At 33.3% G+C, this 16,552-nt stretch overlaps 1 protein-coding gene across 1 annotated transcript in view; it reads left to right on the top strand.

Annotated features, from left to right (window-relative positions):
- PARD3B (par-3 family cell polarity regulator beta) overlaps nucleotides 1-16,552 on the top strand; it is a 1,279,582-nt gene that overhangs the window by 170,884 nt on the left and 1,092,146 nt on the right. Inside the window, exon 2 of the mRNA XM_049772907.1 lies at nucleotides 7,739-7,840. Within this exon, the coding sequence (XP_049628864.1) occupies nucleotides 7,739-7,840 (102 nt within the window). The remainder of the gene's footprint in view (nucleotides 1-7,738; nucleotides 7,841-16,552) is intronic.

Genomic DNA, 16,552 nt, shown 5'->3' with positions numbered 1-16,552 from the left:
TATCATGTCTGTTCCTTTGCAAGTTTTGCAAAATTTGCCTGTTTTGTTTGTTTGTTTTTGGGCCACACCCAGTGACACTCAGGGGTTACTCCTGGCTATGCGCTCCTGGCTTGAGGAACCATATGGGATGCCTGGGATCAAACCCAGGTCAGTCCTGGGTCAGCCACGGGAAAAGTAAATACCCTACTGCTTGTGCCACCACTCTGCTCCAGTGAAGTTTGATTTTTCTAGTTGAACTTTGTTTTTGAAGATCCTGAAGATTTTATAGGGCTTTTTATATATGCTAAATTTATAGGAAAATGAAAATATTTTATTCTTTAAAGAGTGCTTTACTCTTGTAAAGAGTGATTATATATACAGAAGATTGAAAATAAATGAAAGTTGTCTCTTTCCTCTTCCTTTTTATAAAAGCTTGCTTTAAATAACTAGAACTTTATATTCTGCAAATAAATTTAGGTTAATCCCAGGGTGATACAAAAACCTTTAAAGTTCTTTAGACAAAGAAAAGTATAAAGAATCTACTTACTCTAAATGCTGAATGGAAAATTACATGAGGTTATTATCATTCCTTTTTGTGTTTAGTTGATACATAAACAAGAAAGTAAGGCAGAGTATAAAAACAGTATTAAAATTAAGATCATAAGATATATTAAGAATTTCCTCTGAAGTTTTTGGTGTTCATATAGTGAGGTTATCTTAGTTTTGGATAATACATCATAAGCCAATAGCTATCTTTGTATGGCTAAATCTGTGTGAATTCTGGTTTCTCCTTTGTAAAGATATGGGTGGTCTATAAACCATTGGATTCAATAAATTTTGAATTCATGAATTTACTTGTTCATTTAAAAACAAAAAAAGTTTAGAGGGTCAATGAGAAAAATTGTTTCAGAGTATTAAATTTTTCCATTTACAAATTTAAATATATTCAATTTTTACAGATATATTTTGGTCAGAGTAATTCTTATTACCATAGAGATAGAAGAACATTTTCTTAATTCTATTTACAATAAGTGAATTTTGGGCTTCACAGCCAGAAACTAGAATACGGAGTGATTTGAAATATAACATTTTTCTCTTAGACCTGCTTAGAGTTGCATAAGAATGTGGAATCAGACCATATTTCTGAAAACACCTTTTTATAGAGTCTTTCTAGAAGTTTCTCCAATAACTGGATTAAATCTCTAAGGAGATTGAGGTTCAAGATGTAGGTTGGGAGAGTTAATCAGAAGAAGTTTTCAATCTTATCCCATGTCCATTTCTTATCCTATAAAAGTCTTGTAATATGCCCATTTAAATCTTACTTGAAGCCTTACAGGAATAAAATGTTAATTATACAACCCATTCTACTATGAGAGCTTTGATAAGGCATTTCTTTTTTTGTTTGTTTTTGGTGTTTGGCTCACATTAGACAGTGCTCAATGGCTATTCCCAGTTCTGAAAATTTCTGAAGCTGGAAATAAATAAAAGTTGTCTCTCTTTCTTTCCTTTTTTTAAAAGCTTGCTTTAGATAACTAGAACTTTTTATTCTGCAAATAAATTTAAGTTAATCCCAGAATGATACATAGACCTTTAAAGTTCTTTAGATAAATAAAAGTGGAATTTCCCATTCCTGGGGTACTTGGAAATCAATAAGGGATGCTGGGGAGCAAACACAGGTTGGCTGTGTGCAAGACAAGTCTATAACAGCTGTACTATCCCTATGGCCCCTATAAGAGATTTCTTAGGCAGAGCTACACTTTACCAATCAATTGTTTATGTAACATTTGTGAAGTCATACAGAACAAGTCAAATGATTTTTTGGGGGAGAGGAATTAGGGCCAGGCAGCCCATATGCTGCAGGAATCAAATATGCCAGACAAGCATCTTAACCACTGTGCAATATCTATAGTCCCCCAAAACATAGAGCATGGCACCCTTTTAGTTTGATAGACATTTCTTATGATCATGTGGCATTTAGAGATTCATCTATGAAAGAGCAGTTAAGGAAAAGGAGATACATATTAACGTATCCAAATTAACTTGCATGGGCAATGAGTATCTTTTTGAGTGAGCACAAAGTAAGAGCATTTGCTTCTACACATGTTGTCTCAGTTATACTGTGCTTTGATTAGTGGAATCTACCTCAGGCCTGTTTATAATTCTAAATGTTTCAAATAAAGCACTTTGGATATAACACTGTCTCCAATATAATGCTGCTTAACTGGAAATACAATAATATGTCCCATTCCTGATGAAAAGCAAGCAGTGTTGGGTATTGAAAGGAGATTTTTGTCTGTCTCCAATGAAGTGTCTCCCTGAGAGGTTTCCAGGTATAATTTTCACAGTTAGAGATTTTTGTCTTACCAGAAATCTTTTAACAACTCATATTCTGTAAGGTGTGGTTTTACCTGGTTGGAAATTGCCATATTTTTCTTATTCTTCATTTTCTCTAGTTTAAATAAAATCCCAGTTACATTACTCATCTCAGGATTTATTTTTATCGGGATATAGTTGTTCTCTTGCTATGATCTCTTAAAGTCAGAATAATCTTAAAATTGGTATAATCTCTTAGGGAGAGATTATAACTTGCAGTGTTTAGTATGTGGTATTTATGATGAGAAGGGGAATCCCTAAACTTTTGTGGAATAGACATATTCAGATATTGCAGAATTCAACAGTGATTTTGGTACTTAACACTCCCATTATCAATGTCTACATATTGTCACAGTGTCATATGGTTAGAGTTTCTTTGGGAAAGATTGATATCTTAGTAGTGGTCAATGTTTTAGTATATGACAAAACTTTACTTTGCCCCAATATTATCTAATATTAGCATATAATTGTATTTGTATCTTTGGTTAGGCTCATGATTACATATACTTTTGATGTTATCTAGATGTTGCCTTTCAATATTTTTCTATGTTACAGTTTTACCTTACTTAATTACTGGTTTACTTCATTTACTGAAATGCTTTGTATTGTGAATTGGTGGTTGATTATTATCTTCTGCCACATTACCCACCATAAACATATAATTTATTATATTTTACTATTAATATGGCAAAGAACATTATATTTTAATGTATTTTTGTAATGTATTTATTTAAGCACCTTGATTACAGACATAATTATAGTTAGGTTTCAGTCTTGTGAAGAACACCCCCCTTCACTAGTACAACATTCTCATAACCAATCCTGGCTCAGAGTTCATATAGGTTGCTTGAGATAGAGTAGATGCTAAGATATTGAACTACTGAGTTATAATGGAGGTTTGATACTTTTGCTCTCCAAGAACTGTCCATATTGGTTTACAGAGAGATTGGACCAATCCACATTCTCATCTCTCATGGAAGACTTTTTTTTATTCCAGAATCAGACCATTTTGTTTAGAAACTTCTAAGTTTTTCTTTTATTTTGATTATTGTCATAATCTCAGTGCTTAATTATCAGCAGTGTTATTGACTTACCAGTATATTTTTTTAGGTTTCCAGATGGAAAATATTTTCTTCAAAACCTCATTTAGTAGACACTTTCTAACAGAGTCAATTTTTATGTCATCTACCTGCAGGAAGAGTATTTGTTGTTAATACCAATGTCATATAGGGACAGTTTTTACAATTAATCACAAATTTGTGTCTTTTTTATGTTAAACATTTTTTGTTGACTTTTCTAATTTATTCCCATTATTTTAATGCTCCTTAATGTTGAACTTAACTGTATATGAATTTTACTGAAGGCTATCAATCACCCAACAATGGTCTGAGCTAGCTCTTGCTTTGCTCTCAAGACTGAACCTTTGAGAAGTTCAAAAGACCAATGTAGCTACATGGGATCTCATCTGTCTTGGCAACATACAAGGCACAAGAACTTTTTTATTGTATTGTATCTCTTGCTCACTGTATATATTGTTTTAATATCAGAAAATTATGATTAGAGTAGAGGAAGCATATTTATAATATAATGTTTTCAATCCTTTAATGATCCTAGGGTTGGAAAGATTTATTACACAACATATACTAAACAACTTCAAATTTAATTGAAAGTTTGTGCATAATACTTGCATCCTATTAATGTAGCTTAAATGTAATCATTGTGAAAATACTGTAAACTTTAAGTGATTAACATGTGAACTAAAACACACATGTGATCATCTCTTAATATTTGATCAGTATTTTTTTCTCCTTGGGGTTATAAAACCCAAGAAAATTAAATGCAAAGTGGTTACTGCAATGCAATGGTTGGATTTTACATGCATAAAGGAGACAGTCTAAATTTATGGTTTATGATGACTGCTGGCTGCTAATATTTTATGTATATTCTTCGAGTGATGTATAGCACCATGCCAAACTACCGTGGAGTAAAAATCACAGTTGATACTTTACCTCTGCTGTATTTATAAAATATCAACTCTGAGACTGCTTGAATATGGCTTGCCTGTTTTTGTTCAAGGTTAAAAGGATGTGTTCATCATGATTCTAGTATATTTTCATCTTTGGAGTATATAAAATGAGACTATTTTATAATCTGGAGCTACAACCATAGAATTTCTATATCCTGACACTACGTATTTCACTTAAACATTTGGGTAGGAAGATCAATAGGACCCTAAAATATATACTAAAAATTATTTTAAAATTTTATTTGGATCTGAAAACTTTGAGAATTTGTACTTTGAGATAGGCATCATAGTGTCTAGTCCAGGCCTTCTATTCTAGAATCATAGATTCCACATGTGAGTGAGATGGAAGAGTGAAAAGCTATTTATGAAATGTTATACTATTTATGGGATATTATAATGCTATTTATGAAATGTTGTAATGCTGTATATGGAATTTAATGGCCATGTCTTGCTGACTCATGATACTATTCCCTTCACTACTGATGTCTTCTACTCTTGGTATTTTTCTGAGTGCTCCTGTTTAAAACCAGAATCTCTGCCTTTCTTCTCTCTGTTTTTACCTCAATATATAGAGTAGTTGTTGAGGGTAAGATTTGAACTTCAGTATTGTATGATAAAATAGCTTTTTTCAAACTGATAGCTAAAAGCAAAAAAAAAAAAAAAAAGAAAAGGAAAAAGCAAAAAAAAAAAACTCAACCAACATAATAGGTGTCTACTTTTAAGTCACTAATTTAATTTAGGATGCATAATTTACAAAGAAAATTAGCTTTTCATCTATCAAACGATAATATATAAAAACAGACTTGATAGAAGGTTACAGTAAATTAAGTGAGTTGAACTTCTTTTTATTAGAATGATTTTAAAATGAAGATTAATTTAGTAAATAGAGAAGGAGGAAGAGAGAATAGTGTGCTTAGGAGAGTATACAGACTTTTAAAAAGGAGAGAACAGGCCATCCATGAAAGAAAGAAAGGAAATTTAGATTCTAACGACATAAAGACAGCCCCAGATAGAAATTATAAAAAGGCTGATTTTACTAGAAAATTTAAAACTCTAGATTTTAATTAAAAGTCTTGAATAGAATTAGAGAATAAGGGTATGTCATTGCCACAACAAAAAGATCCAATTTCCAATGAGTATCAAGGCAGTTATTACTCAGTGTCTTTTCTTTACAGTCCAGAGGGCATTTCATTACATTTTGTTTGCACCAATGTAGTTCTGATTTGGAATCATGTCTGTTGTACTTTTATAACCTTTACAGCACAATTGCTTTGAGTTGACAAAGACCTCTGATTAAATAATTGGAAAAGTGGACATCCAATAACTGTTAAAAGACCTTTTTTAAAAAAATCCTTTTCTTAACTAGTTATACATTGTTTTGCTATAGAACCTGGGCACTCAAATCAAACATTGTTTGCATTTTTTCAAATAAATCATAAGTTTTCTATCTAATATCCTCATTTATAAGCAAAAATAATTCTTCTATTTTATTTGGAATTGTATGTGTCAAAGTTACTCAGAGAAATCTTAATTATGAAATTTGTAAGTTTCACTTTAGAGAGTCTACAGATATTTGAAATCTAAATTTTTTATCAGGATACGTCACTGTGCATTTATATACTTAGGCAACATTTTAGTAGCCTTTTAAATGAAAAAAAAATTTTTTTGAGTTTTGAACCACATCTAGCTATGATCAGAAGTCAGTCCTGGCTCTGTATTCAGGAATCACTCCTGGCAGGCTTGGGTGACCATAAGGGATGTTAGGGATCAAATCTAGGTTGGTCATGAGCATGGCAAGTGCCCTACTTGCAGACCTAAGTAAATTATTTAAAATAATTTTAGTAACACTTTTATCTTTTAATTGGGAGACAGTTAAGGGAAGGATTTATGGTAGTCATTTCCTTTATGTTCTATAAAAGTGAAACATAACGATGTTATATTACTTCTCCTAGTCTTTATAAAGATTTACAAATATTAATTTTTTATTTATAAAAATAAAGAGCCTTACCCTCCATCTTCCCACATAAACCAAGATCTGTTGCTTCTCTGGGTATTGAATACTCTACCGTATAGAGAGACTCAGAACCACAACCTCCTCATAACTTGTCTACTGTGGTCAAACCAATGTCATTTTTTACTCCTTGTTTCACGTTTTCATTTTATTGTTACACAAGTTTAGACTAATAAATTCCCTGAAAATAAGTTGTTCATTAGTTGCCGAATGCGATCATTTTAACGTATTTAAATTAATTTGAATATAATTAATTGTACATTTTTAATAAGAGACTATCTTGCAACATAACAAAATTAACATAAGACTCATATTTTAACTCATATCTTAAAATTCAGGTTTCCATAACTTTTCTTGGAAACTTCCCAATCTTTTCCTCATGTCCATGAACACTCTTTTCCCATCTTTTCAGATGGGAAAAAAGGTCTCAGGGAATACAGAATGTGCACTGTGTACTTTTAAAAAATAAAGGTGCAATGGTCTTCCTATTTGGCTTTTGAATTTGAATTAGTAACTATAGCAGTCATGTAGCCACAAACTTCTCCTTTGTTTACTTTCTGTACTGTTTTGAGATCTGTTTGTGATCCAACTATACTGAGTTTATTCGGTTTCAGAATCTACTTTCAAGATCTCTTCTCACTAGAGTGCTCTTGGGGTTACCCACATTATAAATTATATATTACAAGAAGTTTTAATATATATTATTAGAAGTTTCTTGAATAGACTTTTCAAATAGCTTAGCCAGTTTTGTATGTATGACAATTCATTTTCCCAGAAAATTGATGAAATGCTTAAAATTTATGCAACACACATACCAAATGCCAAATCACTGTTGTGTACCTCAAGCTAATACAGTGTTACATGCCAAGTACAATTGTATTATTTATAAAATCAGGAAGAAAAGAATGATTAAATGTTCAATATAATGTAACTTAGTTTTAAGACTCAAATAGTGCTCGCAGTAGAAAAAATAATGTGGAACAATGAGAAATAATAAATACTTCTGATGAAATTATATTCATAAAATAACTTTGTAAGAACATTATAGGATTGGAAAAAGCCTTCAGTCTATATAAAGTCTAAATAATTAAATTGCCAAATATTTTTCCAAGTATGTCAAACTTTTTTGGGCAGTATATTGAAAATTTTCTGTTTAAATAATTTTTTAATGACTCAGTTTGCTCCTTTTACACTTAAAATGGATTTTGCCATTTAAAAAAGGTTTTTTATTGACTGGAATTCTGTGATTGACAATATAGTCAATAATAGTTTCTTATGCACAAAATGGTTCTTTGTCATTTTTAAAAGCTTAATTCATGAAACTTAGTTCTTCCTTCTTTCTACTGAAGGATCCTGGCTACTGGGTGAAGATCCATCATTTAGAATATACAGATGGCGGAATCTTGGATCCAGATGACATCTTGGCAGATGTTGTTGAAGACAAAGATAAGGTAGTTGACTCTGCAATTGTTCCTCTTTGTTTTCTTTTACAGAGTTCCTTTTCCTGGAGATTGAGATCCTTAATGCCAATTATAATTGAAATATACCATGGGTCAAGATTTTACCAGTATAGCCTATAAGTCAAAGCCCTTCATAAAAAGCTCAGAAAACCTTTGTCAATGTGTGTGGACCTGTTTATGGTGACCTAATTAGCGAACTGTTCATTCTCAAGAGAATCTGATCTGTCTCAGTTCATCAGCATCAGATTCTAAGATTAGTAAAGCTTTCATTTTCATTGTTGCCTTTGCAGTGTGTTCTTGGCTTTTGGTATATTATCAACTTTATACCTCAGTTTCAAGTGTTTCAAATAGAGAATACAGTTGGGAGAAATGCCTTATGAACTATGGTGGATATTTTTCTAAAAGTGTCTAGAAAGCAGCAGACTTGAATGCTGGTTTCTGTTCTAATTACTAAAGTGAAAGAAAATTCTGTATGACTAACAAAAATATGAATATTTTCTGCCCCTGGGGAATGATTCCATTGCAAATATGTTTAATGGTATTTTCCTCCTAATGCTAAGTGAAGAAATATGTCAATAAGAAATATATCCAGTTGCATTATCCTGCATTATCACTATTGATATACTTTGTTTACTAAACTTTTGTAATAATCTGCACTACTATGACTAGTAACTACGTGTCTTCTAGAATTGAATTGCCTCTCTACCTGAGAAATCATCTCTTCATTCTTAGCACAATATATTAAATTTCTGGGTGTTGCTGTAGTACTCTGTTTTGTTTTCCAGCCATCTTGGGGGTGTTACATTTTATCCAGACTGGAATAGAATTAAGCCCTCTTGCATTTGGTAAAGCTTACATTTTTACTTCCTCATAATTTATTTTTTGTTACTCAAACATATTGGTCTGCATACATTATGTTTATATCTTTGGAGGAAAAATTTGGGTGGGTTTGTGTCATAATGAATCATTTCATAAAGACTTTCCTCCTCAAGTAAATTACATGCTTCTAGAAGTTATAAATGGAGATTAAAATTTTTATGTTATATATCACCTATATAATGGTATTTAATTTAATATTTTACCCCACTTGATTTTTTAAAAAATATACACATACTGAATTAAGGAGTGAAAATATAGCTTTACTTTTTAGAGTTGACACCTGCTCTATATGAATTTGATGTATGCTTTTTGTTGAGTTTTTTGATGTTGGAGTACAAAATAATATATTATTTTCCTTTGACAACATCAAAAAATAGGTTTAATTTCTGTTTTCCCTTATTTTGCTTTCTGCTGCCCTACACAGTAGTCTTCCTTGGAAATATTGTATATATTAGGTTGTTTTAATCATTGAAGTAGTTCTTCCTGTTTAAAATAAACTGTCTAGTTTATTAGAATTAAAAAATTAAAATTAAGACATGCCAGAAGATGGGATCAAGGTAATCTAGTGGTTATGGTGCATTTCTAGCATGCATTATACCATAGTTCTATTCCTGGCACCTGAACACAACTACTCAAAGCCTTGAAGACCCTGGAAAACCACCTGAGGTTGACCTTGGTGTCCCTTTGCTGCAGAATGTCCCAGGTACTTGGCACCACAAGGCCTGAGGGGCATCATTTTTGAATTTTTGCTTTGAGCTGTTGCTTGGTTGGCTGGGAATCCTCAGCTCAGAAGGGTCCCTGAGCAGTCTGTGAATTCTTTGGGAATCTTATAACTTCCTATAAAAAGAGGAACCAATATGTCACTCTGGCCTTATCTAAGATCTTATTCTAGGAAAGATGATTCCGTTAGCAATAACAGTGATATCAGCCACTCGAAAGATTCTTCATGTTAAAAAATCTAACTGGGTGGTGTTTTTTTTTTTGTTTGTTTGTTGGTTTTTTGGTTTTGGGGGCCACACCCATTTGATGCTCAGGGGTTACTCCTGGTTAAGCGCTCAGAAATTGCCCCTGGCTTGGGGGGACAGTATGGGACACCAGGGGATCGAACCATGGTCTGTTCCTTGGTTAGCACTTGCAAGTCAAGCACCTTACCTCTAGCGCCACCTCACCGTCCCCAGGCAGTGAATCTTTAAACTGGAATTTCTTTACTAAACATGAAGTAGCTTTGTTCCATGTAGTCTCTGTTCCAATAAGTTCAACATTTCTGGTATGAAAATAATGTCATTTTGTAAGAAGGCACATGACTAATTTGTGGTGGTCAGGACTTACTGCTCAGGGATGACTCTGGGTACTCTGGGGACCATATTCAGCGTTAGGGTTCATTTGCATGCAAGGTAAGCACTTTAAGCTATATATTGTCTCTCCAGCTCCCTGTATTATGGCTTTTACCTCTGTTCTTTTTATGTTCAGCACAGTATTTAATTTATAAATAGAATCCTTTTGAGAGTTTTTTCCTCCTGGTTTTAACTTGTTTTCTTCATTAAAACCCTTTCACAGGACAATGAAGTTTTAACTACATGGCATATTTTCTTTTCTATACATTATAAAAATAGTAGTGAAATGTTTTAATTTTTTGCTTAATTCTTATTAATGTTTTTGTAGTGCTAAGACATAGCAATTATCCAAATGTGACCGTCATTATTGAAACTATTCCATTGAATGTATATCATTCTGAAGATATACATCAAAATTCTGATTATATAAGTATTTTTTAGGATAAATGTCAAGAGTTTATGGTTGTAGTGATAACATCTCTTCTCTGACAATCACAGTCTACCTGGTTCACCCCAATAACAGCTACTTAATATTTAATGATAATGATGAAAACTTATACATTATAAAATAATGTAAAATACATTAGAACAAAGATTCATACAGGAACATATGAGATTACCCATCACTCTCCTTTTGAACACTTGATAAAATGGACGAGCACGGTGATCTCAGAAATATTGGCAGAATTGAATGCTGGAATTTACAATGAATGAATGACTACTTTAGAGTCACTTTGATCCATACCATTGTATATGTTTCATCTTTGGCTGTCAGTTCTTACATTATCACCTCTCAAAGTGTTGATCTTCTTCCCCTGCTTTCTGTTGGACTTTTCCACACTTGGTACCCCCTGGAAAAATGCCAGTTCTGTGACAGGGTTAACTTCTACTGGTTTTTGTCTACTCCATTGCTTTGTTTCTTTCTATCCCACCTATGAGTGAGATCATTTAGTATTAAAATTTCTTTTTCAAACTTATTTCACTTTTCTGAGAATATCTTGTTCTGTGTATGTTTTCACAAATGGCAAGATTTTTCTTAGAGTTGAGCATTATCTAGTTCAACCACATCTTTTTTTTTAATCCGTTCATTCATTACTAGGTTGTTCTCATATCTTTGCTTAATATTGTAACAATGAATATAAGAGTGTATTTTGTTTAGTCAGTGTTTGAATATTCTTTGGTTAGATAGCTGGGACTGAAATTCCTAGATGATATGGCAAGTCTGTTTTTTAACATCTTGAAACCCTTAATCATTTCCTAACAAGTAATTTCCAACTAAGATACTTTTTTATTAAAACTGGTGGATGAACCAGTTAATATTCCGACCTACATTTACAAAGAATTTTTCTCCACATCTTTATCAATACTTGTTTCTGGTGATTTTGATATTTATTGGCCATTCTCACAGGATACAGTGATCTGTCATTGTAGTTTTTTGATTTGCATCTTCTTCATAAGAAATTTTTATGGGACATTTTTTCATGTAAATATTGGCCTTATTTATTTTTCTGAAATAGCTTATTTACCAAATATCCATTATTTATAAGGATTCTAATGCCTTATCAGGGGTCCTCAAACTTTTTAAACAGGGGGCCAGTTCACTGTCCTTCAGACTGTTGGAGGGTCAGATTATAGTAAAAACAAAAATTATGAACAAATTTTTATGCACCTCATATATCTTATTTAGAAGTGAAGAAACAAAATGGGAATAAATACAGTATGTGGCCCGCGGGCTGTAGTTTGAGGACCATTGCTAGATATGGCTCTTTGCCTGATTTATAATGTACAAATACACTTTTATCATAATTTCTTTTTAGTCTAGCAATAGTTTCTATTTTTTTTTTCCCTGTAGGGGCCCTACCTGGCAGTTCTCAGGGCTTACTCTTGGCTCTGCACTAAGATATTACCTTGTAGTTGATCAGGGTTAATGTGGGTTGCTGAAGATTGAGCCCTGGCAGCTTGGTATGAGGCAAGTGCCCCTCCTGTTAAACTATTGCTCTGACCTAAAAATACTTTCTTATTTTGAGTAGTTTCATAGATTTCCAATTGTATATTATTTATATGACTGGTGGTATTGAGTCCCCAAAGGCACTGCTAAAGCCAAATCATAGATATTTTCACATATTTTCTTTTGTGCATTTTATGATTTCAGGTATTACATTCAAATTGTTAAAGTATCTTGAATTAATTATTGTATATAGTATGATGTAGCAGGCTAGATTCATCTAGGGTATATCTGTCTAGATTCCAGCAACATATATTGACAAGACTTCCTTTTCTTCAGTATGTGCTTTGGAACTTGAAATTTGATTATGATTTTACTTCTTTTATAAGGCATGTAGATGTGCTGTTTATATTTATAATTTCTAATTATGTTAAGTATGTAAATTATGTAAATTCATGCAAAATTTTGCTCATATAGTCACTACTTTTACTAAGAAAAGGTAGGTGATGTATTTATGAAGTATAATAAAATAAATTCGTAATTAGTATATTTTTACATATAATTATTCTATTTTTAATTTTCAACTGTATATGTCTACAAATTATTTGCCTCTTTTTTTAAATTTTTATTGAGACCTACGTGAATTACAAGTCTTTTACAGTTATATTTAAGGTACATAGTGAGAGTGAATAAGGGAATTCCCATCACCAGTGATGACCTCCCTCTGCCACTGTTCCCAGCATGCATCCCATACCTCTTTGCCCCATACACTTTGCCCCATAGACTGCTAGTGTAACAGGTCCATTTTGTGTATAGCTTGTGTATATCTTGATTCTATTGTCATTAGCTTTGAGTTGGGTATTTAATTCTGATCATTTTTTATTTCCATTCAGTGCTCATGAGACTGCTTTGTCCCTGGTACTATCCACTTTTTTTTTCCGTTTTTAAGAAGTTTTAGAAATATGAGGCAGAATTAGATAATTCATATTCTTTGGTTCTGATTTAAAATAAATAAAGTGGGCAGAGGCCCTGTCTAAAAGCTATAAATATAAATTAAAAACAAAGAGGGAGCTGGTATTATGATTTTTTCCATAGACACATCAAGTACATTGGGGAAATTAGAAAGGAAATTCCCTTGGCCTAAGAGATACATTATGTCTCCAACATTGAAACATACAGTCATGAGCCAGACTACAGGCTTCGGACCTGTTCATTGTTGAACTCTAAACTCTTTCTTTGTGATGCCAGATTCTGTCATTCTGCGAATGTGGTTGTCGAAGTCAGTCCTCTGTAATTGGAGATCTCGGTTTTTGCACAGATCCTAGGACGAAGTTTAGGATAGCTCCAGAATTTCTTCTCAGTCACAGTTGTTGTAGTTATCTTCTGTAGTTAGTGATCTTGGTTTTTGCACAGATCCAAGGACCAAGTGTCTTCTGATATCATCTCACCATTAGGTGATGAGGTAGGGCATCCTTCCCTTAGGTCAAGTCAAGTCCCCATGACAGAGACAAAAACCTTATTTGTTTAATTTTGGATATTGTGTCACAGGGGTTAATTCTGGCTCTACACTCAGGAATCACTCCTAGCAGGCTCAGGAACCATATGAGATGACAGGAATCAATCCCAGGTCCTGGGTCGGCCACAAGCAAGGCAAAAGCCCTATGGCTGTGCCTACAGCTTGCAGTTAAAGTATTATAGAGACTTGTTAGTTTTATCTTTGTTGCTTTCTCTTACATTAACTTTTTTAATATGGGAAAATGTTTATTACAATACAATATTCAACATGTATCTTACATACACTTTTATTAATGCTCTTATTAACTCAGGTATAGTAAAATTCCAATAGATTTTGTAGGCCATTTTAGAGTTTGTCTCATAGTTTCATTTAAAATGTTGATATTTTAAGAGACTGTATAACAGAATATAATAAAATATGCAGTGTGCTTTCTTCAGGAGGCAAAATAATAGATGTCTGCATCACATGAATATGTATTTTCCCAACAGTCATGGAAATTAATATGATGTAGATATGATTAAGATCAGGGCTTTAAAATAGGGATGATTTGTTATGTTATATGGTTTCAAGGAACCTGATAAAGAGAAATACAGCAGTCAGTAGTAGTTTTCAGTTGTTGAGTCAAGTAGGCTGCTTTGGCTTTGAAAAATGGACCAAAGCTTGCAGGAAGTTTCTAGAAATCACAAAAGACAAGGGAATATATTATTCCATAGAAGTCTCTAGGGGCCATTCCCTATCTTTGTTTTCATCCAATCAGACCTATATTATATTTCTTACCTCCCTACCTAGAACACATGTGTATTATTTGAAGATATCGTGTTTGTGCTCCTTGATTTGAATAGTCCTAGACCCATCATAGTCTCTTATTCTAGTTTAAACTTTGGAAATGAATGATCATCTCTTGTTAGCTTTGATGCTAAGAGCAGGTAGAGCAAGAAATCCCTTTGACATCTGATTAGTTCCTTGCTGGTTTTTATAGTCACAAATTGATTTTCGCAAGACCATAAAATTACCAATTGATTCTCAATTCAGTGGATGAAACTTGACTCTTGGATTTATGAGGGTAAGATTTCTTGGTGATCTTGCATTGTTTCATAGTGTGTAAATATTATTTCTATGTACTAGCCCAAACTTGTGAAATATTCTTTTTTTTTTTTTTACATTTTTATTTAATTTAATTTTGTTCACTCAACACCGGTAGATCTGAGGTCTTACTCCTGGCCTGGTATTTAGGGATCACTCCTGGTGGGCTCAGAGTAACATATATCCAAGATCAAACCCAAGTTGACTATATGCAGAACAAATGCTTTACCTACTGTGCCATCTCTCCAGCATCCTATATGATATTAATTTTTATCAGTTTTCCATTGATATATGTAAAGACTCTAAAATATGTTTAATAAACCATTGCAAAGCTCATTCATTGATGTATCTAAATTGACTGAACTTTTAAATGATCACCTTCTTTAGAGCTTGTAATTTTTTCTTGATTTTGTTATAAGAAAGTAATTGCACTATAACTCTAAAGTGTGGCAATGTATAGGTTTTATTGCTGGAATATGGTTCATTAAATATATAAAAATAAGAGTACATTATATTATTACAGAAAGGGAGATTGTCTCAGAGCCTTGACTTTTATGGCTTCTCTTTCTGGCTGTTGCCTTGAACTCCATGAGAGTGGATCGGGCCACTGAAGACTACCTTACCTGAAGCTTTGATATTAATTAGTGTCAGTTTAGCTCTATATTCTTTGTTTTTACTGGGGAAATGGAAGCTAGGCCAATGTTTCAGACTTACTTCTGATTCACTGCCCAGGGAGTCACTCCTGGCAGTACTCAGGGGACCATATGCAGTTTTAGGGATCCAACCCTGGTTGGCTATGGTGTAAGAAGGCAAGTGCTTTACCTCTTGTAATATCCTCTTGTGACTAAGCTCTATATTTGTGTCTGTATTTGTGTGTGTGTATGCACATATGTATTGGCATGCACTGCCACACTATTTTTTTTTTTAGTTTAGGAAGCTCATACTGATAATTCTTTCTTACCCTCATTCCTTTAAATCGAGGACCTATGCTACGTAATTGATTTAATATTGTTGCTTTATACATATAATCCAACGGTACCACATCTATCTCCAGAGTGCCAGGAGTCTTCCCCAATGTCCCTATGACCTTGCATGCGCATGAGCCCCCTTTTTGGAATCCTCTACTCTCACTTCTGTTAGCAATGTCTAAGAATACCCTTCCACCAACATACTCTTCTTCTGCTTTCCCCATTAAAATCTGCCTGTGAATATAATCCTCAGGTGTTTCTCCTGATTTATTTCACTTTCAGCTCTATATCTGCTGTAATTTCTGTGTCCTTGAACAACTTCCTTCATTTGTATTACTCAATACCCCCTTAGTAAAATGGATATAATAATAATTCATATCATGGAGGATTAGTGTAGGAACATCAGATATTAAAACTACATGCAGAATAAGTTCCATATAATGTATAATTAACTGATAGAAATAATATGGTTTTTCAGTGTGATTTATTTGCTTTTACAAGCATTTTATGCTTTTACCATGAAAAGTTTTTTATTTAAGGACTGGAACCACAAAGAAACTTTTATTGTACAGTATAACTCTTTTAAAAGCTTATTAAATTTGCTTAAAAGTTAATGCTCTCTAGGGTTCCAGGAAGATAGTGCACCCGTCTGGACCACACTCGTCTCATGTTCGTGGTTCAGGGAGTTGGAATCCCAGCCTGCGTGGCCCCCAGAACCTCCAGTAAGGCTTGTAGGTCCCTTGCTCTTTGATGTTGCACCATGCTACCTGATTCAGTGCCAGGGCCTCATCCTGGCAGTGCTCTGGGGACCATATGCATATGCAGTGCTGGGGATCCAACTGTGGTTGGCCACTCTGGTCTAAACACTGTCCAGTCTGGCTTGATTGGTTCCCATATTCCCCCCAACTTTTGGGAGAGTCAAAATAATTCTTCCTCACCTCCCCAAGTGATTAATTTTTAATAGTTTTATTGGAACAC

This window comes from Suncus etruscus, chromosome 5 (genome assembly GCF_024139225.1).
Source record: "Suncus etruscus isolate mSunEtr1 chromosome 5, mSunEtr1.pri.cur, whole genome shotgun sequence".
Classification (NCBI taxonomy): Eukaryota; Metazoa; Chordata; class Mammalia; order Eulipotyphla; family Soricidae; genus Suncus; species Suncus etruscus.
Note: the sequence above shows the minus strand (reverse complement) of the source record. Positions and strands in the feature narration are given on the sequence as shown.